Here is a 26985-nt window from a genome sequence, read left to right as displayed (position 1 = left end):
CAGAGGAAGAATCTGGCTTTCACTGAGAACCCAATCCTGTTAACATACTAAAAACAAAAGCTACTTAATTTAGATTAGGTAAATCTAAGTCCCTTGATCTAGACTTAGATTTAATAAATTGGAGTCAGCTATCAAGCACTCTGAGTCCGTTTTACAAATAAATATCGTGCTGTTTTGTGCTTTTTACAGGTCTTAAAAAAGGCTTGACCATGCTTGGTAAGATTAGTGTTAAGGAGCAAAAACTAACATTCTCATTATGGCTAGCTGCTTTGCTAATCCATGCTCTAAATCACAAAGAGACTGGAGTAAGTGAATGGATTTCAAGCTTCCCATCATGTCTATAAGCAACACATAAACTCAAGCCACATACATCGACAGGATAATCATATCTTTCTGCATAAACCAAAAGTCTTAAGAGATATGCATAAGGATCATAAACCACACTACACAGGAGGAGTTCTAGTGAGCCATTATTTACAAAATAGGACTCATTTAAACAGTCCCTTCTATTATAGTGCTCTCAAGATTAAATATTTCTGTTATTAAGGCACTAAACGATGGAAGAAAAGTCCACTTTGGCAGAATAGGATTTTACCTGTCTGAGGTATAAAAAGAAGCTGGAATATTGGCCTGCCTCCGGTAGGTAGGAGAGAAACACCGTAATGCAGATTAGCAGCACTATGGAATCTTGGCCCACTTTTTTTAAGGACTAGAATTAGAAAAAGACAGATAGAAGGTTTTATATCCAAACACTGACCTGCTCTTAAAAATATGCAGTGTTATCTTCTGGCAGTGTACATACAGATACTCAGCTAGCTTTTAAAAATGTATTTCAGCTTCCCCAAACTATTCCAGAAAGTATTTAAAACATTTTTAAAAATCTGTCAAGATGTTTTCCCCAAAGAAACATCCACAACAAAATATCAATATTGCACTGAATCATACATTCCCTTTTTTGCCAAAGGAAAAAACAAACTTTTTACCGCAAAGGGGTCAGCCTGTTCCCAGGAAATGGGTGCTCCCCACGATGCTGGCCGCATCTTCTCAGGCAACGACTCTGGCACAGCAACAAGGATAAAACAAATATCTAGCAACGCTATTGCTGTGGCCAGGACCACCACCAAGCTGTCCCCGTATACTCGTCCAAGGTAAGCTCCGATTGCAGGGCTGGTTACCAGACTTGCGGCAAATGTTGCTGACACCTGTGACAAGTAAAGTTCGAGAGGAAGAGATTAGTCAGTACAGCCTGACTCTACCTCAGCACCACATAGCTCAGATTTCCGTCAGTCCTCCCGTTGCACCCTCCCTCTCCTGCCTCTGCCATTTGTCTTATGCTCTCTTCTTTTGCAGGAAGAGAAAAGAATTAGATTTTTTAAGTATTAGATTCTTGGGGCATCTGGGTAGCTCAGTGGGTTAAGTGTCCGACTTCAGCTCAGGTCATGATCTCATGGTTCGTGAGTTCGAGCCCCGCATTGGGCTCTGTGCTGACAGCTCATAGCCTAGAGCCTGCTTTGGATTCTGTGTCTCCCTCTCTCTCTGCCCCACCCCCACTCACGCTCTCTCTCTCAAAAAACAAATAAACATTAAAAAAAAAAAAAGAAGAATCAGACTCTTAACTAAAAAAAAAACGTAATGGCCTGAAAGAAGTCTAAAAAACAATGCTCTGAAGAAATCCACTGTCACTATGACTTTTTTCCCCTATATTAAAATGAAATGTATGTTTACCTTGATGCATATTTAAGACTGGCTGAAATAAAGCTTAAAGACTTTGACATTTATCTTCTCATCAGAGAGAGTGTTAAGCGCTAGTATAAAACTGAACTTGGCGATCTCTTTAGGTGGTGGAGTTAGGAAGGATGGGATCACAGGTCCTTGGCATTTAGTTCATCACTAACCATGTCTAAAACTCTGAGAAGTCCAGACACCTCGGGTGAAGATGCAGATTAAAGAGGACACAGGTGAAAAATTTAATTCTGGGGCGCCTGGGTGGCTCAGTCAGTTAAGTGTCCAACTCCTGATTTCAGCTTAAGTCATGACCTCAGAGTTCATGAGTTCGAGCCCTGTGTCTGTGTCCACAACGGGCTCCACGCTGCCAGCTTAGGATTCTCGCTTTCCCTCTCTGCCCCTCCTGCATGCACATGTGTTCTTTCTCAAAATAAGTAAATAAACTTTAAAAAGCAAAGAGTAACTTATTCTCAGACATGTCTGGCCTATTAGACAAAATGGCCTGCACATCAGCAGATGTGACAGCAAGTAACACCTGACAGAGACTACACTCTGTAGAGGATAATTAGTGACCAATGTTGTAGTGCAGGAGTTTCTGCTCCCCACCCTGTGTTTTATTCTGTTTTTAGGCCATTTTTGACTTTTTGATGGAGGATCTAACTTCATAGGAGTGCTTATTTTTAGCTGTTTATTAAAAACTGCTCAGGGGCGCCTGGGTGGCTTGGTCGGTTAAGTGTCCGACTTCGGCTCAGGTCATGATCTCACGGTCCGTGAGTTCAAGCCCCGCGTCGGGCTCTGTGCTGACAGCTCAGAGCCTGGAGCCTGTTTCAGATTCTGTGTCTCCCTCTCTCTCTGCCCCTCCCCTGTTCATGCTCTGTCTTTCTCTGTCTCAAAAATAAATAAACATTTAAAAAAACAACAACAACAACAAAAAAAACTGCTCAAAAGAAGCAATTTGATTTCCAAAGGTCAATTATTTGACAAGTACATAACATTCTAGTAACTTTAAATATCTAGCTATCGTCCCAAGTATCCATCAGCTGATGAATGAACAAAATGTAGTATATTCCATACAATGGAACACTATACCAAAGTGGAACTCCTGATAAATGTATCAATATGGATAAACCTCAAAAGATTATGCTAAGTGTAGACCCAAAAGACTACGTGTTGTATCATTTCAGTTATGTGAAATTTCTATTCAAAGCAAAACTACAAACGTAGAATGATTGGTGGTTCGTTGCCTGAGGTGAGGGGTGGAGACAGATGACAGACGGGCTGTGGGCTGATGGAAATGTTCTAAAACTGGACAGTGGAGGTATTTTGTTATGGCAGCTCTAGCAGATTAAATACAGTGGGCTGTGGTCTCAGAGGAACTTGGGTATAAGCATGGTTCTGGAACTTAAGTGGACAAAGGAGCAATGGCTCTCACTGCGATGGTCACTGAGATATCGTATTCACAGAGACCATGTATTCGAAGCAGTGAGCAAAGGTCCAATTAGAGTGTAGGTGTTTCATGTCATTTCCCTTCTCTTCCATTCTCCTCACCTAGTGGCCTTACTTTTCTGGTTAGACAGAGGACCACAAAGAACACTTTCCCCGCTGTTAGCTGCATCTGTATTATTTTTACAAGAATTACCTGTCATTTGCTAGAATATGCCTTTAATATATAAAGCCTCCAGGTTGAATATTAATTTCAAGGATCTGGCTATGACCAAAAAAAACAAAAACAAACAAACAAAAAAAACCTTTAACAAAAACCACCTGGATTGTGGTCATGGTTGCACAACTGTATAAATTTACTAAAATTCATTGACTTATACACATAAAATGGATGGATTTTATGGTATGTAAATTATAACTCAATAAAACTATTTAAAAATTTTGGGGGTACCTGGGTGGTTCATCGGTTAAGCGTCTGACTCTGGGTTTTGGCTCAGGTCATGAGCTCACAGTTTATAAATCCGAGCACCATGTCAGGCCTTGCATGAGAGTGCAAGGCCTGCTTGGGATTCTCTCTCTCCCTCTCTCTTTGCCCCTCCCCTGCTCTCTCTCAAAATAAATAAACATATAAAAAAAAAATTCCTGGCCATTGTCAACTTTGTATCATTTAATGTTCTAAGTTTACAACTGAAATCATTAGTTATTTTTTAAGTTTCTCACTATCGGTATTTCTCCTCAAAACTTCCAAATTCCATGATTCTTTGTTATATAGTGTCCTTTGAATCAAGAAAACAGTCTCTTATAAAACGAAGATTCAGCCTGACATAATATTCAGCCCTTATTTATCAAAAGATGCTTGTTCTGGGCTCCTGGGTGGCTCAGTCAGTTAAGCATCTGACTCTTGATTTCAGCTCAGGTCACAATCTCAGGGTTTGTGCGATGGAGCTCTGACAAGCACAGAGGCTGCTTGGGATTCTCTCTTCCTCTCTTTCTGCCTCTCCCTGCTTGCAAGCACATGCACGTTCTCTCTCTCAAAAATAAATAAATGAACATTAAAAAAAAAAAAGATGCTTGTCCTTTATTTGTTGAAATTCATCACTGTCCTACTTCTGGATATCTAATAATGATCTGTATACTATCATGCCCGTGTAAACTATTTTCTTCTTAGATTTGACAGACAGCAGACTACACTACCACTGAATAATTCATTTCCCAAAACAAAATTCAGAGGTTGGCAAACTGCCACCTATGGGTCAAATCCAGCTAAGAATGGTTCTTACATTTTTGAAGAGATACACACAAAAACAAATATGAAAGAAACTGTGTATAGCCCACAAAGTCACAGAAAAGTTTTGCTGATACCTGACCTAGATATTAGCCTATTACATTTTAGAGTAGCCATTAAACATTAGTAATGTTTTAAACTCATGATAGTAAATAATTTATTTTCAGTATTCTTTCAAAAAGAGCTTCTATAAGGTAAAAATATTCTATAATTTTAAGTCTGGCATATATGACTAATACTGAAAGTATCAAAACTTACAAGGCTTTGTATTGAAAAAAACTTAAAAAAAATTTTTTTTAATATTTATTTATTTTTGCAAGAGAGTGAGTGAGAGAATCCCAAGCAGGCCCCTGCTGTCAGCACAGAACCCAATGTAGGGTTCGAACTCATGAACCACGAGCTCATGATGTGAGCCATCCAAGAGTTGGATGTTTAACTGACTGAGCCACCCAGGCACCCCTGAAAATAACTTTTAATATAAGCCATCCATTAATGTAATGGATGGTTTTATTATGAAATGTATTTTATGCAAAAAAATAAATTTTGTAATGCAAAGACTTGCACTCTTTGTAATATGAAATAATTAATGGAGTATTACTCGGCAATCAAAAAGAATGAAACCTTGCCATTCACAACTATGTGGATGGAACTGGAGGGTATTATACTAAGCAAAATTAGAGAAAGATAAAAATCATATGACTTCACTCATATGAGGACTTTAAGAGAAAAAAACAGATGAACATAAGGCAAGGGAAACAAAAATAATATAAAAACAGGGAGGGGAACAAAACAGAAGAGACTCATAAATATGGAGAACAAACTGAGGGTTACTGGAGGGGGTGAGGGAGGGGGGATGGGCTAAATGGGTAAGGGGCACTAAGGAATCTACTCCTGAAATCATTGTTGCACTATATGCTAACTAATTTAGATGTGAATTTTAAGAAATAAAAAATAAAATCTCAAAAAAACCAAAAAAGAAATAATTAAAAAAACAAAGTGTTTTCCTGCAGCTACAAAGAATAAACAAACATACCAGTCCATATGCCATACTTCTTTCATGTTCTTGGGTTATATCTGCTACATATGCAAATACCACGGAGAAAGTTACTGCAAAAACCCCAGAAACAGAAATAACAGCGAAGTACCACCTAGGATGTAAAGACAATTGACAAAAAACAGATTAACATTACCTTAACCTTCCTTTATTTCTGTAAGTGAGTTAGAGTAACAGCTTATTTCAGGCAACGGCTTAAGTCATCTATAAATCATAAGCCATAGATATAATGAAAACAGCATTAGAAGTGGCCCTTCAAAAATAATTCAGCTACTAAGCGGGAATACTTAAAATATATTTAGGTCAATATTTCAACCAAGTAGTGTACTGTTAATGGCTTTGTTGTTGTTTCTACCAAAAACAGCAACAAACTAAAGTCTATTATAATTCATCCACTAGTACTTCCCACCACAGCACTACACAAAAAACAAAATTCAGTAAATAAAATGGAGGAATGTTACTATTTATTTTATGCCATATATATAGAAACTAGATGTTATTCTATAAGCTATCTTTAGCTTTTCAAATGTTGGCAAAACAAAAAATCAGTCTTTACATAGAAGAAACCTGTGTGTCAGTTCACAAATGAAACTGAGAATAATTACTATAAAGAGTGAACAAAAACTATTAAAAAAATTTTTTTTAATGTTTTATTTATTTTTGAGACAGAGAGAGGGACAGAACATGAGTGGGGAAGGGGCAGAGTCAGAGTGAGACATAGAATCCGAAGCAGGCTCCAGGCTCTGAGCTTTCAGCACAGAGCCTGATGCAGGGCTCGAACCTACGTTCCATGAGATCATGACCTGAGCTGAAGTTGGACGCTTAACTGACTGAGCCACCCAGGTGCCCCAAAAACTATTTTAAAAAGAGCATACTACAGGAGCATTTGGGTGACTCAGTTGGTTAAGCATTCAACTCTTGATTTCAGCTCAGGTCATGATCTCATGGTTCATGAGTTTGAGCCCCAGGTCAGGCTCCACACTGACAGCACAGAGGCTGCTTGGGATTCTCTCACCTCCCCCCCTCTCTCCCCCACTCCTCCTTGAGCATGTGCACAGGCATTCTTTCTCTCTCTCTCTAAAATAAATAAAACTTAAATAAATAAAAAGCAAATTGCATTTTGGTATTTATGATTTCAAAATAACTGGCCAGGAGTAAGAAATTTCTATTGTCATGCTGAATGTTTTAAAAATCATGTGTAATCATAATGAACTTTCAGAATATTCTACTAGGGCTTTACTGCTTACTAAATTTTTTCTAACACACTGATTTCCACAGCAAATTTTTTGTCCATCCTCTGGACTCCTTTAGTAAGATGTCATTTGTGTGACTAGCATTCATCCGGAGTTTGGCCTTTAGAATTTTAGCTAACTAACCTACAATAGGAAGAAATGTAGGATTCTATCTATGATGTACGATAACTAACACTAATACGCAGTGGAGCAGAACATAAGAGAATTAATAACTCTACAACTACACTGAGCTCTATTATCTCAGGAAAATCATTCTCATTGTGAGCTTCCCTCCCTTCCTCCTCAGTGAAAATATCCTGATTTTAATTAACGTGGTCATGAGCCCAGCATCTTGTAATAAGGAGCATATGCCTGAAATGTGACCAAAGGGATGTAAGCAGAGGTTGGGTGGGAATTCTGTAGTTTCCATATAGGAAGGCGTTGTGCTCTTCTAGCCACTCCCTCGTTTGCTGCCTGAAATGTGACACAAGCTGACGCTCAGACAGCCACCTTGGAATGAGAATGGCAGCGCATTCAACTCCTAACTTCTTTTATATGGAGAAAGAAATAAGTTTCCTTGATATTAAAGCAACTATTATTTTGAGCTGTGAAATCCAAAAAAAGGTTAGCCAATAGTCTACACACTTCCTACAGTAGCATCCAGTTCTATAACCTTAATGAGCTATTGCTTAGCCACTATATTTTTAAGGGCCCTCTATTGTGTTGAAGAATAAACATGTTGGAAGAATAAAATTAAAACCTACATAGATAAGATGGCGAAAAAGTGAAAGAAATAAAGGAATATTTAGAAAACAATGAACAGAATGATGTTTAACTGCTATAATCTGATTATGTACATACCATGGGCTGATCTTCATTAAAGGAATTGGGGCACACGTGAAAAATACTGTTAGCAGCAAGAAGGATTTCCGGCCCCAAACATCAGAAAGAGCACCAATAAGTGGGGCACTGAGGAATGACAACAAACCCTAAAGAAAGTAAATGAAAATATGTATACTATGTATATCAATGACCAAAAAGAAATCATTCTACTAACCTAGAAGAGATTTTTTAAAGTTTATCTCTAACATAAACATAAGTATCACTAAACTAGATAGCTTATTTTTCCTCTATATATAATTTAAAACTTCCCGAAGATTATCTAGAATCACCTGAAGGGCTGTGGTTGTATATTAATATGAAATGCTCTAATGAATTCTCAGCCACAATAATTTGACACTGGCAATTCTAGGAAGGTATGTTAACTGTTTTTATATCCACAGGCTAATTATCTGTTTATAAACCTTGTTGATGAAATGGAATCAAGAATAAAGACTATAGAATACTCAAGACATTACCATACAGTTTTATACTTATTTATGCATTTTTCAAATAATTCTTTTCTCTTCAATCTATATTCTTGTTGCTGGTTTATAAAAGCATTCTAGGATAAAAATGCCAACACATAAAATACAGAAGTCTATAATGATGTGATTTATCATTATACAGAGTTGGCTATATTTGAGTCAAATCATATTTAAAACCCAGTTCATGTAAACAATGAATAAGTAAGTAAATAAATAAAAGCCAGTTCATTTTAAAAGTGTTAAGTAATCCCTCAAGATACACTCAAAATTGTAAAAATTAGCAGTGAATTGGTCCATTAAGTAACAATAATATATGGGCAGAATTATGCATACGAAAGTGTATGTGTGTATGTGTGCATTATATCACTGACCCTACCTTTACTCCTTGAATTAAGCCATTCATCAGAAATGTATGTTTAGGAAAGGTTTCATGTAATACCTAAAGAAAAAACCAAAATACCACATTTCAGTCTCAGCAAAACTTACACATTTACATTTTAAAACATCCCTTCATATAATTTTATCTCATAAATTTTTGGATTTGTATGACACTACGCATATGAGTAAATACTAATAGTACCAAACATTTATTTGGCATTTACTATGCCACAAGGCACTAAATTGGGCACTGTACATGTATTAATTCCTTTTATTCCTCATAATGACCCTGCAAGAAAACTGATACAGACGGATGTTAAATGTCTTATACATGATTACATAGTTAGTATGTGGCAAAACTGAAATTGAACACAGGAAGTCAGGCTTGAAAGTCCATACTTTTAATCACGATGTGGTGTCTTCACTGTTTGCCACATATAACTGACTGACAACTCCTTTACAGACAGGTATATTATTTAAGATAGGGAACAGGGCAATTTTAATTGCCAAAAAATGAATCTAGAAAGATACCATAAAGTAAGAAAAAGAAATCCAACCTATGAAAATGTATAACAAGTTATTCTACTCTTTCTAAGACCTGGCCTCAAAACCACATGGCATCGATTTGTTCAATGGGCAGCAAGTGAGCCACTGGGAAGCCACTGGCTGAAAAAGCAACTGAAGGTAAAAGTTATTAAATAAATGAGAAAGAGTAGCTATCATTTTTACAGCCTATGTGTCAGAGTCTTTCTATATACTTTTCATTCTAACAACATTATGGATTAGATAAAATACCACTTTACAGATGAGGTGACTGAGTTCTTGCCTAAATTAAAAGCCAGTGCTTCCTTGGGGCACCTGGGTAGCTTAGTCAGTTAAGTGGCTGACAGCTCACATCATGATCTCACAGTTCGTGGGTTTGAGCCCCGCGTCAGGCTCTGTGCTGACAGCTCGGAGCCTGAAGCCTGCTTCAGATTCTGTGTCTCCCTCTCTCTCTGTCCCTCCCTGCTCGCACTCTGTCTCTGTCTCAAAACTAAATAAACATTAAAAAAAAAAAAAGAAAGAAAAAAGCCAGTGCTTCCTCCATTATACCATCCTATTTCTCAATAAAAACAAGAGAGAATGGCAACATGGGAAAAAGAAAGTTGGGAAATCTCTACAGGAAGAAAAACTATGCCAAGTGCACTTTCTGACATCTTTTAAGAAAAACCTTTAGAAGAATTACAATGTTCCCTTTTCTTCAGTTACTCTTCTGCCAAAAACTGGAAATCTAACAAAAATTAACTTATATGTAAAAACAAACAAAATTAGAAATGTTTAGTCAAAGAAAATCATTAACATGGGAAAAATCTCGTGTTTACGATATTCGTATATTTTGTCTGTATTTTTTGAGGATTATTTCTATCTCATTTATTTCTTTAATTTTTAGAGAGAGAGAGAGAGAGTGAGTGGGGAGAGGGGCAGAGGGAAAAAGATTCTTAAGCAGGCTCCGTGCTCAGCGTGGAGCCCGGCATGGGGCTTGGTTCCATGACCCTGGGATCATGACCTGAGCCAAAATCAAGAGTCAGACGCTCAACTGACTGAGCTACCAAGGCGTCTCTCTATGTTTTATATTACATATATTATATATTTTCTCAACTGAAGGCAATTTTGAGCTCCAGGGATCAGATGCCAATGTCTGAATACATTTTTGATCGTCAAAACTTGGTTGTGGGGGAGCTATATTTAAGAGGTAGAGATCAGTGGTGCTGCTAAACACCCTACAACGCACAGGTCAGCCCCCACAACAAATAATCAGCCCAAAATGTCAAAGTGCTGAGGCTGAGAAACCCTGTTTTTACTTATAATAATGACCCATGGATCTAAAGAGCAAGTTTGTAAACTTTCTGTAAAGAACCAGACAGCAAATATCTGTGTAGGCTATACAGTCTGTCACCAGTATTCAACTCAGCAAAAACAACCACAGACTATATGAAAATGAATGGATGTGGCTGTGTCCCAAATAAAACATTATTTGAGAAAAACACGCTACTGGGGCGCCTGGATGGCTCAGTTGGTTAAGCATTCAACTCTTGGTTTCGGCTCAGGTCATGGTATCTCACGGTTCATGAGTTTGAGCCCTGAATCGAGCTCTGTGCTGACAGGATGAAGCCTGCTTGGGATGCTGTCTCTTTCCCTCTCTCTCTCTGCCCCTCCCCTGCTTGTGTGCTTGCTCTCTCTCTCTCTCTCAAAATAAATAAGTGGGCTTAAAAAAAAAGAAAAAAGAAAAACAGGCTACTAACAAGATTTATAAGATTTGCTCTGGCCATAGTTTGCCAGTTCTTGCTTAAGACTGAAACTCCTTAAAGGGTATCCTGAAACCTTTTGCAACAGATCAAATCTAGTTTTCTTCCAATAATTACTAAGAGCTGGGGCGCCTGAATAGCTCGGTTGGTGTAGCGTCTGACTCTTGATACCAACTCAGGTCATGATCTCACAGTTTGTGGATTCAAACCCTACATCGGACTCTGTGCTGAAAGTGCATAGCCTGCTTGGGATTCTCTCCCTCCCTCCCTCCCTCTCTCTGCCCTGCCCCCACATGCGTGCTCATGGCACAAGCAAGTGTGTGTGCTCTCTCTCTCAAAATAAATAAAAATTTTTAAAAAGTAAGTACTAAGGGCCAAATCTTTCTAGAGACAAAAAAATGTGTGTCACAAAGAATAAAGGGCATAATGAATATGTACAAGATGCTTTATAATATGCTAGACCTTACTGCTAATGATTCACTTTGCCAAGCTACCTTCTATTCCAATCAATCTAGTCTCTTCACTGTTTTCAGTATTCCCGGGCTTTCCAATATTCACACTTTTATAAATGACATCCTCTTCTTTTGAATGTTTGCTCCCCTTATCTTCTCTATGTAAATCAATCCCCAAACCTTCCAAATTGCTCCTCTGCTACCAAACTTTCCTGTACAAAGCAATCAATTCTCCTTTAGGGCCCAAAATAAGTGATTACAGCACTCATGACAGTCACATAGGGTTTGTGAAATTTCTTTTATCACATACTAAGTTACTTAGTTCTAATATTTTTCAGTTTTTTAAAATAAATATTTCCTTTCAACTGTATTTCAGACTTAAGGGCAGGTACTATATCCATTATACCTTGCATTTAGTATATCTTTATCTTGATTAGTGACTCACAGAGTACCTTCATGTAGTAACTGTTCACTAAATGTTCATAATTATCTGATAATACTGCTTTCAAAGTGATTTAATAACACAGAACAATTATGCAATTTAATGTTACAAAATAAAAACCTTCACAACCCCCCAAAAAAGTATAGTTAAATTAAGATAAACAAACATCCCTGTTTAATTTTTTTAATTTGAGAGAGAAAGAGAGAGGGAGGGGCAGAGAGAGAGGTAGGGAGAGAATCCCAAGCAGGGTTCACACTGTCAGTGCAGACCCTGACTCAGGGCTCAAACTCACAAATGGTGAGATCATGACCCGATCTGAAATCAAGAGTCGGACACTGAACCAACCGAGCCATCCAGGCACCCCAATCCCTGTTTGATTTTTTTTTTTAATATTTATTTTTGGGAGAGTGAAAGTGGGAGGAGGGGCAGAGAGGTGAACAGAGGATGTGAAGCGGGCTCTGTGCCAACAGGCTGACGGCCGTGAGCCCGATGTGAGGCTTGAACTCACGAACCCCAAGATCATTACCTGAGCCGAAGTCGGATGCTTAACTGACTAAGCCACCTGGGTGACCCCGTTTGACTTTTAAACAAAATTTTAACATGTAAAGATTTTGATCTGAGGCTCTTTTAGCACCAGACTTAGAGCTGAACAGGAAAAGGTGTAACATTTCCCAAGAAATTTTACAAATCTTGTAATTTATGGAATTAAAAATTTTTTGAGAGTAAATAGTCCTTAAAATATTAATGCCTTAGGACTATCTCTATAGCAAAGGCTACTAGGCCATTTACATAGAAGAGATGCTATGTATCTGAGTGTATGGTCTTAATCCATAACACAGACTGTGCATCTAAGCAGCCTAGACCATCAAACACTGGCCTAGTATTTTCAGAACCATAGGTCAAAAAAGTAACCCACTTCTAGGCATTATAGATCCTAAACTTACTGTTATTAATCATCACTGACTGAATATCCACTACCCCTTAAAAAATATTTGGCAGTGTAAAATTCTTCTTTCTGGTTAATGTAAATCCCCTTGGTGGAGACTTTACCATCCTCTCCTGGGCAGGCCCTCCACACAGCTTTTGTTCTTTCACTGTGTTCTAGGAGAATACAAGGTTCTAGAAGTTCTTTGAGTTTAAAACTTAAAGACAACTGAAACCACATGAAATTAAAAAAATCTTTAACTTCACATTAATTTTGAAAACTAAGGAATTTATTAAAATTCAAAACATCATAATCCTGTTTATTATCATTAAATATGCCTTACCATTGGTTCTCTGTTAAATGAATCAATTCAAAGATCTTTGAAATTTAAAATGTTGAACTTTATAATTTTTGAGAACTATGTATGGAAAGAAAGATACTGACTTAACACATAAATAAACTGAATTATACTTCATCCTCATTCTCCCTTTTATACGTTAAGAGCTGTGACCCTCTAAGAGGCACCACTTATAATCAGTTTCAAAGCACGTAAGACATAAAATGTTTAAAGATTAACTGATTTTTAGAAAGAGGGCGAAGTGCTATGACTCGGTGCCTTCTTGTACCTCGACACGTACCCCTGCCGCCCGCCATACCAACACGGGGGTTGGGAGTAAGGAAGTACGGGAGTCTAAAACAAAGAAGACTGCCAACAAAGTCAACAACAAAAATTTGTAAGCAAAAAGCCTCAAAATGAGCAAAACCTTTTCAGGCCTGTACTGAGTTAATATACTGGTTCTTAATTAGTGATATATACTAGATATAGGAGAATCACTTCTAAAAAATACACGTCTGAGCCTCACTCTTGAAAATTCAGATTTCAGCAGGACAGGTTATAAGGCCCAGGTATTTTGGAAAAACTCTCCCAAATATCACTGATATTCACTTCTAGTAAAAAATCACTGACTAACAGCACATTTTTAACTGCTGAAAATGTTCATCTCTGGTTGGCTAATTTGTCATAATGGTGAAAGTGAAGTTCATACTGAAGCCAAGCTCTCTTATCCAATGCCTAAAGGCCAAAGTACCTGAAAGCACCTGGAATATAAGAAATCTCAGCATTCAGATACAATCTAATGTCTACAACTCAATCCTTGTTTTGCCTAGTTCTGTCCCACACCATCCTCACAAGCATTTCCCCATCACACAAGAAAAATATAGAACACAAAAACTGAAATTATTTAAAACATGCATATATTATAGATGAGAAAAGAATTAGAAAAATAAAACTCTAAGCCTAATATTCATTAAACTTGATAGTTTTCTTTCCTGAGGACACTTGACTTTAAAAATATTAATGAAGTAAAAACTGAAAAAGGTAAAGGATTAGGATTCTCATTTCGCCATTTAAAAATTCAGATATATTGGGGTGCCTGGGTGGCGCAGTCGGTTAAGTGTCCGACTTCAGCCAGGTCACGATCTCGTGGTCCGGGAGTTCGAGCCTTGCATTGATTGGGCTCTGGGCTGATGGCTCAGAGCCTGGAGCCTGTTTCCGATTCTGTGTCTCCCTCTCTCTCTGCCCCTCCCCCGTTCATGCTCTGTCTCTCTCTGTCCCAAAAATAAAAAATAAACGTTGAAAAAAAAATTAAAAATTCAGATATAAATGACAAAAATGGGAATTAAGAATAACTGTTATAACAACCATGGGGGGAAAAGTCTTGCTATACATCAACTGGCAATGTTATAGATATTATTACAAAAAATATAATCATGCTAGCAAAAAAAAAAAAAATTAAGTCCTCACAAATTGGCACCTTTTATTTTCCTGATCAGAATTCAATTCTGTATTTAAAAAAGAAAAAAAATCAAAAGCACTAAACATTTTTTAACAAAAAGAATTAAAAATACACTAAGCACAAAGTTAGTTTTCCCATAACTATGAAAAATGAACTAATAATCAAGCCTTTATGTCTAAATAACTGGATTCTTTCCTTGTTCTTAAAGAAGACAGTCTCTGTCCAATTAGGAAAGAAAAATACCAAAGTTAGACAAAAAACAGGCATATCTAAAGAATATAAACCAGAAGCAAATTTTAAAAATTGCCATACACACTTTAAATCCTGCTGACAAATATGGAAACATCACAAAAAGCTTTTTTGATGGCTTGTGAACAATTTACCCAAAACATTTTAATCTCTCTACTTAGCTACTGTTTGGACTGCCAATAACCTTACCTAAAACCTGGGTATAAACCACCGACTGCCAGCATTCCCCCAGGCTGAGCACTGGAACAAAGCAAGCCTAGTTTCAAATACGAACTCTGCAGTTTACCTTCACAGTTGTAGCAAGTAAGTTGCTTAATTTTCTAAACCTTAATTTTCTCAACTCTATTATCAGGCTAATACCTCACCCATACGGTGATTTTGAGGATTAAAAGTGATAATGTATTTAAAGTGCCTAAGACACTGCCTGGACCCATCATAACATAAATAAAAATACACTGTTTACTATCACAAAGCTCAAGTAATTTAAATCATAGGACTGATGATCTACCAGACATTTATATGTTAAACTGGTAGTAGATTATAAAAAAAGCACACGAGAACATTATGAAGGCTAACAGAAAAGTGTGAGACCACATAGTTATCACAGCACCTCAGTAGCCCGCGACATCAGGTTATTATAATGTAAAGAAGTTACAAATGTCATAATGAACTTGCAGCACCTGATCAAGTTCCAAATCAGACTACATGGATTATGAAGGCAGGAAATGTATACATTAATTTTTGAAGGACTTCCATCAGAAATTATTAACAAAAACAAACAAAAAGATCAGACGTTTTAAAAGTCCACATTTCAATCTTGACAATCTATTAATGTAAAACTGATGACCTACTACAAGTAAATCTTTCTTAAAAAGTAAAAGATCTCAGTGAAAACATATTCGAATCAGCATTCTTACAATTATATGTTAAGGAACTGTCATTATTCAGGGAACTAATCTCACTTGCAATGCATGGTTTATTATAGAAGAAACTGTATTTATTTGACATTTTCTTTTCTTCTGGTTTTAACAGTATTCATGAATATACCCTATATGTTCAAAATAATTACTAAACATGTGTATTTTATATAGATCCAGTAATGATTATGTAGCCATAAAATAAATATGGAAATATATGGAACATAAATTTTCTTTCTTAGAACATATATCTACTTATATGATCATCCAGTTTATTTATAAACAAACTTTTTTGTAAAAACCCTTTTTGTGTAACAATGAACAATCTCAAAAAAATATAAGGAAGCATATCTCTCTAAAATTCTACTCTTCTAGATCTGGTAAGTTGTATATTTATCCTAATTACATCTTTCAAGATATTACTGACTTCTGCCATAATGACTCCTTTGTTTATTCTATTCCCCACCAATAGGAGAGAACTAGCTATCAAGGGGTAGCAAGGATGTTTGGGCTGGCAAGGATGTTTTTTCTAAGGTTCCAAACCTGGGAATATGTGGGCAAGATCAGCTTAGGGTTGTGAAAAGAAATGATCTTCTTAGATGGTTACCTTTACAGCCTTAGCCTAAACTAAGAGAAACTTGCATTTGGAAAATGCAGCTACATTAATGAATCTCAAAACAATAACACTGAGTGATTCTGGTCATAGATACCATCTTTCCTAAGTCTGTCAGTTTAAGGATCCCATCCACCCTATCCAGAGTGTGGGCTGAGCCCCTGCTGGCGTTCACAAGAAAAACCGCACCTAGCCAAGCCTTCCCAAACAGTAAAGGAAAAGTAAAGATTGGAAAAGACAACTAAACCAGGAAAAGATAGTACCTGAAGGGTTGACAATATTGGCACAAGAATGAACTGTGAAAAGGGCCACATTTTCCCCCAAAATTGAACAACAAGATTTAAGTTCACAATAAATAAATTAAAAGATTACTTACCACCAAGGTGGGTGCTGTCAATAATCCCCAAGCAAAAAACTCCAAAAAGATGACGATAACCGCATGATAAACACTAGGAGAACCTATTCCTTGAGGCTATAAAAACAGATTTTAAAAAAGTTAACAGTGCATTCCAGAATCACTAACAATTATGGCAATAGTCAATATATGTTTATTGAGAACATACATGTATTGGCACTATGTCAAACATCTGGACACTCGCTATCCCTGTCCTCAAAGTGACAGGGACAGACAAGGAACAAATACATTATAAAAGCACACTGTGCAGAATCCAAGGTAGGGATAGGAACATCAGACTTCCAGGAGGAACACTAAAACGATGAAAAGGTGTAAGTCACACAAGACTGAGAGGTAGGAAGGTGAACAAGAGAGATCAAGGCAGCAGCCTATACAAGGCTTGAAAGCAGGAGGCATTACAGGACTCATAAAGTTCAGTACAGCTACAACACAGGCCGCATACCAGGAGTTCGAGAGATGAGCGAGAGGCACACAGGACTAACTTCCATGCAAAGGAGTCTATATTTGAAGGCAATGGGGAGCCACTAAAGGATGATACGATTCATGCGACCAGATGAAAGTTTTAAGGAAGATCAATTTGGCAAAGGCATAGCAGATGGATGGATTAAAAGGGGGCAAAACTGAGGAATATTAACAGGAGGCTCCATGGGGCACTTGGGTGGCTCAGTCGGTTAAACATCTGGTTAAGCATCCAGTTAAACATTTGGTTAAGCATCCATCTTTGTTTCAGCTCAGGTCCTGACCTCACAGTTTGTGAGTCGGAGCACGGCATCAAGGCTACCAGGCAGAGACTGCTTGGGATTCTGTCTCCCTTTCTCTCTCTCTGCCCCTCCCTTGCTTACTCTCTCACTCTCAAAATAAAAAAAAACTTAAAAAAAAAAAAAACCCCACACAGGAGACTCCTGCACTAATCTCAAAGCATAAATGAAGCACGTGGCAAGAATTGTAACAGATATTAACATGGCTCAAAAGCAGAACAGTCCTGGGGCGCCTGGGTGGCTCAGTCAGTTAAGCGTCTGACTTTTGGCTAAGGTCATGATTTCATGATTTGTGGGTTCAAGCCCCACATTGAGCTCTGACACAACTGAGAGCCTGAAGCCTGCTTCAGATTCTGTGTTCCCTTCTCTCTGCCCCTCGCCCACTCATGATCTCTCTCTCTCTCTCTCAAACATAAATAAACATTAAAAAAATTTTTCTTAAAAAAAAAAAAGCAGAAGAGTCCCCAGAGTAATACGTGAGAGATCTGGGATTGATATACACAAGACAGGCACCTGGGTGGCTCAGCCAGTTAGGCATCTGACTCTTGATTTCGGCTCAGGTCATGATCTTATGATTTGTGGGATCCAGCCCTGTGTGGGGCTCTGCGCTGATAGTGTGGAGCCTGCTTGAGATTCTCTCACTCCTCTCTCTGCCCCTCCCCCGTGCTCGCTCGCGCTCTCTCTCTCTCTCTCAAAATAAACAAACTTAAAAAGATTCTCTCTGATATACACAAGAAAGAAAATACAAAAATTAAGTTTATACTGCTCCAAGCAATGTCTTAAGAATTACTTTAGTTGTTGAATTTCATATTCTAAGGTAAATATTAAATTGATGGAAAGCAAATGACCTCTAACGTTAACTCAGTCTCCACTAACAGGTTTCTATAATAAAAAGTTTAACCACCACATATTACAATGTTATACTTAACTTTTAAAGTATACTCAATAGTCTTATGTGGAAACTATAAAGTGTTTGGATTTCTCTATATACTAAAAATGATGCCACATCATTTTTAATATCGTCATGATATATCATCATTATTTAAAAAAAACAGTAACTCTCCCAACCTTCAGAATTTAGGTCCCTGAAAACTCCTTTGGTAGAATTTGCAGTTTAGGAACTTGAGACACAAGAGGTAGGGTGGAGAATGGGGGACACAAGAGTTGAAGGACCATGGGTGGGAATGAATTTGTTCAATATTCATCAACAAACATTAACAGAGCACCTACTATATGGCAGAGATGCTGGGATTACAAAAACCATTAAGACACACTCCAGGGAGTGTGTCAAAGAATTCACAGTCTAGAGAGGAAGGAACCTCATTATAAATCATCTGCTTATGTGCAAATGCAATAAAAGAGATATGTACAAGTTGGGAAGCAAGAAAGGAATATTGCGAGAAAAGGAGATAGTGTGGACAATCTCATCAGAGAAAACCATAATGAAATAGACAAGGGCCATGACAGTTTAGGGCTGATGGAGAATAAAGTCATCATGGAGTAAAGAAAGGAAGGCAGAAGAGGTAGGTAGCCTGTAAGCCTTGTTAAGGAGTTTCTCTTCATTAGAGCCATAGTGAACTATTGAAGGGTTTCAAGCAAGGGAATGGCATGATTGGACCTGCATTTTTCAATACCTCATGATGATTTCCTCAAGTTTGTAACCAAGCAGCAAACTGCATGTAAAATAAGGCTATTTCAAACAGTTGAAACAAGAGATGATGAGGGCATGGAACAGAGGAGTGGCAAGGATGCTGAAGGGGAGAGAATGGATATAGTCTTTAGAATGTGAAATAGGCAGCACCTGATAAATCTGGGAGGGAGAGTGAAGAAAGACTTCCCAGCTCTTTTCTCCCATAAGGCTCAGATTTACTTCAGGTACTATCTAAGACATTGCTCTTTGTACTTGAAAATTTCTACTGTTTTTTGAGGGCTGACTAAACTAATTAGCATGAATTCTGATGTTTGAAACCACCAGAGTGGGTGAGATTATCGAGAGAAGAAGTGGAAAAAGAACAGTGGGTTAAGGCCAGACTCTAAGAAACACCAACATTTAAGTAGTGAGCAGAGGAAAATGAACCATGAAGAAAATAAAGAAGGAACAAATCAGAGAAATATCAGGAGATTTAAGAGAATACAGTGTTACTGAAGATAAAGGAGCAGTTTTAGTAAGGAAGGGGTGATGTACAGTACCAAATAGAGCAAGTTGTTAAGGTAAGGTCAAAACATGTCTTTAGGATTGCTAAGCCCCAAACTGGTTTTGTCTACCACCACATATACTCAGCACCTAGTGAAAAGCCTAGAACTTCTCAGGACCCTTAACATGCTAATTTACATTATGAATTTCCAAGAAGATACAGTGAACACTGTATTCCAAACTTGACAGAATCCTTCTTTCATACAACAGACAGTATCTCACGGCCATCTGAGTTCCTTGTAAAACTATTTGGGAAATACTGATAAAAAGTAAGATGATGATCGGACTTCAAGCTGTAATACAAAGCTGTAATCATCAAGGCAGTATGGTACTGGCACAAAAACAGACACTCAGATCAATGGAACAGAACAGAGAACCCAGAAATGGACCCACAAATGTATGGCCAACTAATTTTTGACAAAGCAGGAAAGAATATCCAATGGAATAAAGACAGTCTCTTCAGCAAGTGGTGCTGGGAAAACTGGGCAGCGACATGCAGAAAAATGAATCTGGACCACTTTCTTACACCATACACAAAAATAAACTCAAAATGGATGAAAGACCTAATCATAAGACAGGAAGCCATCAAAATCCTCGAGGAGAAAGTCGGCAAAAACCTCTTTGATCTTGGCCACAGCAACTTCGTCTCCAGAGGCAAGGGAAACAAAAGCAACAATGAACTATTGGGACCTCCTCAAAATAAAAAGCTTCTGCACAGTGAAGGAAACAATCAGCAAAACTAAAAGGCAACCGATGGAATGGGAGAAGATATTTGCAAACAACATATCAGATAAAGGGTTAGTATACAAAATCTATAAAGAACTTATCAAACTCAACACCCAAAAAACAAATAATCCAGTGAAGAAATGGGCAAAAGACATGAATAGACACTTCTCCAAAGAAGACATCCAGATGGCCAACTGACACATGAAAAAATGCTCCACATCACTCATCATCAGGGAAATACAAATCAAAACCACAATGAGATACCACCTTAGACCTGTCAGAATGGCTAACATTAACAACTCAGGCAACAACAGATGTTGGTGAGGATGCAGAGAAAGAGGATCTCTTTTGCACTGCTGGTGGGAATGCAAACTGGTGCAGCCACTCTGGAAAACAGTATGGAGGTTTCTCAAAAAATTAAAAATAGAACTACTGTACAACCCAGCACTACTAGGTGTTTATCCAAGGGATACAGGGGTGCTGTTTCAAAGGGGCACATGCACCTCCATATTTATAGCAGCACTATCAACAATAGCCAAAGTATGGAAAGAGCCCAAGTGTCCATCAATGGATGAATGGGTAAAGAAGATGTTTATACACACACACACATCTTCTTTATATATATATAAATACACATACACAATGGAGTATTATATATATATACATACACATACACAATGGAGTATTACTCAGCAATCAAAAAGAACGAAATCTTGCCATTTGCAACTACGCGGATGGAACTAGAGGGTATTATGCTAAGCAAAACTAGTCAGAGAAAGACAAATATCATATGACTTCACTCATATGAGCGCTTTAAGATACAAAACACATGAACATGGGGCACCTGGGTGGCTCAGTCAGTTGAGCGTCCGACTTCAGCTCAGGTCATGTTCTCACTGTTCATGGTTTGAGCCCCGTGTCGGGCTCTGTGCTGACAGCTCGGGGCCTGTGTGTCTCTGATTGTGTCTCCCTCTCTCTGACCCTCCCCCGCTCATGCTCTGTCTCTCTCTCTCTCTCTCTCAGAAATAAATAAACATTAAAAAAAAAATTTTTTTAAGGGAGGGGCCACCTGGGTGGCTCAGTCAGTTAAGTGTCTGATTCCCGCTCAGGTCAGGATCTCACTGTTCGTGAGTTCGAGTCCTCCCGTCAGGCTCTGTGCTGACAGCCCAGAGCCTGGAGCCTGCTTCAGATTCTGTGTCTCCCTCTCTCTCTCTGCCCTGCCCCTACTTGCACTCTGTTTCTCTGACCCTCAAAAATAAATAAACATTAAAAAAAAAAAACAAATGAACATAGGGGAAGGGAAGCAAAAATAATATAAAAACAGGGAGGGGGACAAAACATAAGAGACTCTTAACTATGGAGAACAGAGGGTTACTGGAGGAACTGTGGGTGGGGGGAATAGGATAAATGGGTAAGGGGCATTAAGGAATCTACTCCTGAAATCATTGTTGCCCTATAATGCTAACTAACTTGGATGTAAATTAAAAAAAATTAAAAGAAGATAATGATTATATAACAATGTGTATAAACATACACACACAGCAAAAAAGTGGAGGGAAATGATGTGTTAAAAGTAGCTGTTTTAGGGGCACCTGGGTGGCTCAGTTGGTTAAGCGTCTGACTTCAGCTCAGGTCATGATCTCACGGTTTATGGATTTGAACCCCGCATCAGGCTCTGTGCTGAGAGCTCAGAGCATGGAGCCTGCTTCAGATTTTGTGTCCCCCTCTCTGTCTACCCCTCCCCTGCTCATGCTCGTTCTCTCTCACTCTCAAAAATAAGCATTAAAAAATTTTTTTAGTGGCTGTTTTAGTGAAGAGCACTCAATCAATTGAGGAAAATGTCAGGGAAGGCTTCTCAGGGAGGTAAATGATATTACCTGAGACTTCAAAGTTCAGTGGGAAATATACTGGGATTGTCAGATGTGTACGTGTTTGGGTGCAGGATGTCAGTGGAGGGGAATGATGGCCAAGAGCATCTGAGGGAAAGGGAAAGAGAACAGCATATGCAAAGGCCAGAACACAGGTAACAGCAAAACCTATTTCAGTACCTGATGTCTAAGGAGGAGAGTGGTAAAAGATGAGGCTGCGAGGTGAGGAGAGGTGAAACTGAAACGGTGACTGGAGAAAGGTCTCTTAAGTCACATGAAGGCTTTTAACTTTCAGGCAGCAGGGTAAATGAAACAATTCAAGACAGAAGGTAACATCACATCATAGGACTGTCTTCTTGGAACATTAAATTGCATTGCACTGTGGCAAAGACTTTGAAAGGGAGGGAGGGAGGAAGACCAGAAAGCAGGCTATTGAAGAAATATATGGCGGGGGGGTGGGGTGGAGTGAGGGCTCGCCTGAGTGGTTCAGTCAGTTAAGTGGTTAAGCATCTGACTTTGGCTCAGGTCATGATCTCACAGTTCATGAGTTCAAGCGCCACATCGAACCCTGCATCAAGCTCCACACTGAGCATTTTGCTGTAGCACAAAGCCTGCTTCAGATCTTCTGTCTCCCTCTCTGCCCGTTCCCTGCTCATGCTTTCTCCCCAAACAAATAAACATTTAAAAAAAGAAAGAAACACACAAGAGAGGTAATAGTAACTAGAATAAGACAGTGGTAGTAGGGATGGAGCAAAGTGAATGGAAACAAAAAACACTCAGGAGGCTGAATCAAAAGGACTCAGTGGTTGACTACATGTAGCAGGGGACAGTAAGGGAAGATCAAAGATGAAAAGGTAAGAAAGATTTCAGTGTCTGGCTTAGTCAGGCAGTGAGGAAAGGGGAAAGAACAAGAGATTAACACATTTTTGGCAAACCAGTTTGAGAAAAACATGTACAACATTAGCTGAATTTGAAGGCAACAAATTGAGAAAGATACGGAAGAAATAAAGATTAATATCTAGGTAAAGCATTCATAAGAAAACACAACAACATTAAGACACCACAAAAATATAATAGATAAAAACAAATAATTTTAAAAGCAGCTAATAATATTCTATCCTATGGAAATAATTAAACATTCAGAAAAAGCTCTACCATCATAAAGATGTTCATGGCAGCATCATTTATAGTGGGAAATATGGAAATCTAAATGTTCAACCTTTAGTAACATCTATAATCAAATTACAGTGTGTAAATCAGAATAATATGCAGCCAAAAACTGTTTATGGATAATCTTTAATGATATGTGGAAATGCTTATGGCAATGTTAAATTTAAAAAATATAAGTGGGAAAATAAAAACAAAAAAAATAAGTAAAAGCTGGATATAAAATTGTGTATAGAGAGTAATTTCAACTATGGAAAGCAAAACAAAAACTCATCTGAATGTTAATTATATTAGATAGCACTTTTAAGAGACATAAACTTGATTATGTTGTTCTGAATTTTCTAAATCTTTTTTAATAGGCATGCTTATACTTTAAATACAAGGGAAATGTTTAAGAGAAAAACTAGATAAAAACTAGAATAGAAAAATATAGGTAGTTGCATATACTTGCCCCTTCTGAGCCATTCTCTCATTATTTCCCAGAAGTGGGAGGAAAAAGTGTGTGTGTGTTGTATATTTTTTAAAGGAGGGGATGAGGGGGGTAGGTAGGGGTACTTGCTTGTCCTAAAGTACTGGTAATTTTGAGAGCTATATTATATCCATATTCAACTTTTTTGTTTTGAATAAATTCAAAAATAATACAAGATCTTAATAAAATTGACAAATTTTAAAAATATTTTACTGATTTAAAATACAAATATTTCCAGGTGGGACTTTTGACACAAGCACTAGTGGTTTTAATGGAATATCTATCCACAAGCAAAATTCTAGGACAATTAGAGAAAGAATACCAGGGTCATGGCCTGGGCAGAAAGACCAGGGGAAATTAATAGACAAGTAGGGGCAAATATCTGACCAGTAAGTAGTTTACAGCATCAAGAGTAGAGAGTTTAGATCACAATGAGATTATATCAACAGATAACATTTAGGGATGCTAAAAGAATTCTGAGGTACCAAGTGAAAAATTCTGAAGGAGATAAATCGGAATATAAATACATGTCCAACCCCAAAAGCCAAGATATGCCATCTACAACCATGATAATTACTACACCAAAAGTCCTCCATTCAGGTACGTAATTTCTCTCTTACAGAGGGATGGTTTCATGACAGTCGCCTCTAGCTTTAACCTCAGAAGTCAGGGACAATCTCCTTTCTTCACCTCCACCCTCCAATCTAATTCCCATTTTCTAAATCATAATTTCTACTGGTAATCAAGTATGGTTTCACCATCTAGGCTTTGGGCCAAGCCTTTTAAAATCATTTATTCTTCTATCCTAGGTAACGTCCACAAATTTATATTTCACTGTGTAAAGTCCTTATTTCATTTTATTTAACCTAAACTTACCTTTCTAGGCTTCTGCTGAGACAGGCCCTATGCTTTATTCTTCTATGATCTGGAGCATCTGGTCCATGCATAGCACAAAGGTGCTTAATAAATGTCTGTAGAACTTAAGTGAATTACTCTGTAAGTCCCTTCTATCACCACAGGTATTCAGTATAATTACTGTATTTAAAGACTATTAAATTTTTATTAATTATTATTAGTTAAACTTGCACCTTCCTCTACTAATACCCTCCTCTACACTCTAATATCTGATACCCCACTGTGTCATCTATCACACAGATTTATTGCACACATATACTAGATTAAAACAGTAATGAAAGTATTACTGAAAACTTATAATGGTTTACATTCAAAATCTTGCTTACTCTTCCTGACCACCTTTCAGATTGGACACTGTTACCTCCATTTTATAGTCTAACACAGCAAATAAGAGATGGAATGGAGTCTATCCAGGCAATTCCAGAGCCCAAGTGTACAGCTATGCTGGTTTTGGTGATTATACAGAATACATTACCACAGACTGTTACTCTTTTAAGTGTAGGGATCCAGTTTTTTTCCATTTTAGTATCCAATGTGTAGCACAATGCCTGGTCTAAAAAAGGTATTTCATGACCATGGCTGATTGATAGCCCTAATCATGCAGTCACTGAGCTGCTAGGGAAATTAAGTTAGTCACTTTACCTCTCTCAGAAGGAAGAGATTTATTAATCTCTCACCTAAATCCTTATCTAGCTCCCAAATTTTGGGTCTATGATTGTCCAGTCAATAGGGTTTATGAATGCAGCAATTATTATACAGGATGTTGACTTTAATAACTTATGTTGTATATCTATCAGTGTGAACTGGGGGTTTATAGAGATTTTTGGCCAGAAGACAGAATTAATTCTACCTATAACTGGGCATTATAATCCCACTTATTAAACAGAATTTATCATGTGAATAAACAATGAGAATAAGCCAAACTGAGGCTCATTCTTCAAAACAACTGGCTTAAACTATTAAAAAGTGTCAATATCATAAAAAAAAACAAGTTATTCTAGACTGAAGAGACATGGCAACTAAATGTAATGATTAAATTCTGTACCCAAAAAAAGACAACTATTAAGGAGGTACAATTAGAGAAATGTGGCTATAGCTAATATATTACTTAATACTATTATGTTAACGTTAAAATTTCCTGAATGTCAGGGGCGCCTGGGTAGCTCAGTCGGTTAAGCGTCCAACTTCAACTCAGGTCATGATCTCGTGATTCGTGGGTTTGAGTCGCGCATAGGGCTCTGTGTTGACAGTTCAGAGCCTGGATCCTACTTCAGATTCTGTGTCTCCCTCTCTCTGCCCCTCCTCTGTTCATGCATGCGCTCTCTCTCAAAAATAAACATTAAAAAAAATTTTTTTAAATACATTAAAATTTCCCAAATGTGGTAATTACATTGTGGTTATGTGGGAGAACATCCTTTTTCTTAGGTGATATATTCTCAGTTTTATAGGGGTAAAGTGTCTTGATATCTACAACGAACTCCTCAAATGGTTCAAAACAAAACAAAACAAAACAAAAAAAACGTGAGCATATATAGAGAGAAGAGAAGAAAAATAAATGTGGCAAAATGTTAATCTGTGATGTGAATCTGTAGGATGGGCAGATGAATACTCATTATGCTATTTTTGCAACTTTTCTGTAGTTTAAAAATTCTCCAAAGTTGGGAAAAATTTTAAAAACATTATAAAAACCAAGATAAAGTAGGGGCACCTGGGTGGCTCAGTCAGTTAAGCACCCAACTCTTGATCTCGGCTCAGGTCATGATCTCATGGTCATGAGATGGAGCCCCAAGTCAGGCTCTGTGCTAAGCATGGAGCCTGCTTAAGATTCTCTCTCTCCCTCTCCCTCTGCCCCTCCCCCTCCTCATGCTTGCTGTCTCAAAACAAGTAAATAAAAATTTAAAAAATAAAGTATAAGGGAGAATAATTTTGATCTTAAAATTTAATACAGACAAGTTATCAATCAAAAATGAGGGTAGGGGCACCTAGGTGGCACAGTCAGTTAAGCGTCTGGCTCTTGGTTTTGGCTCAGGTCATGATCTCAGGGTTCATGAGTTCAAGCCCTGAGTCAGGTTCTGCACTGACAATGCAGAGCCTGCTTGGGATCCTCTCTCTTCCTCTCTCTCTGCCCTTCACCTGCTCTCTCTCTGTCTCAAATATAAATAAACTTTAAAAACAACTAAAATGAGAGTAAAATATAGCTTCAAAAAGAAACTTTGAATTTCCTCTGAATGATACATAACTAAGCTAAAATAACATCATGTAAAAGTCTTACACACAAAAAATACAAAGGTGCTTAGTTACAGGCATCTA

General features: G+C 37.8%; 1 protein-coding gene across 2 annotated transcripts in view; it reads right to left on the bottom strand.

Annotated features, from left to right (window-relative positions):
• MFSD14A (major facilitator superfamily domain containing 14A) overlaps nt 1-26985 on the bottom strand; it is a 44393-nt gene that overhangs the window by 11827 nt on the left and 5581 nt on the right. Inside the window, exons 1-7 of one of the 2 annotated variants that reach the window (XM_045036267.1) lie at nt 24637-24686; nt 16540-16635; nt 8483-8545; nt 7601-7728; nt 5487-5601; nt 984-1202; nt 596-709 (exon numbers count right to left, since the gene is read on the bottom strand). In XM_045036267.1, coding sequence (XP_044892202.1) covers nt 596-709; nt 984-1202; nt 5487-5601; nt 7601-7728; nt 8483-8509 — 603 coding nt within the window. In that variant the 5' untranslated portion in view covers nt 8510-8545; nt 16540-16635; nt 24637-24686. Of the gene's footprint in view, nt 1-595; nt 710-983; nt 1203-5486; nt 5602-7600; nt 7729-8482; nt 8546-16539; nt 16636-24636; nt 24687-26985 lie in introns of those variants that run through there. The other variant, XM_011284838.4, reaches the window with a different exon arrangement.

Source organism: Felis catus, chromosome C1 (genome assembly GCF_018350175.1).
Source record: "Felis catus isolate Fca126 chromosome C1, F.catus_Fca126_mat1.0, whole genome shotgun sequence".
Lineage (NCBI taxonomy): Eukaryota > Metazoa > Chordata > Mammalia > Carnivora > Felidae > Felis > Felis catus.
Note: the sequence above shows the minus strand (reverse complement) of the source record. Positions and strands in the feature narration are given on the sequence as shown.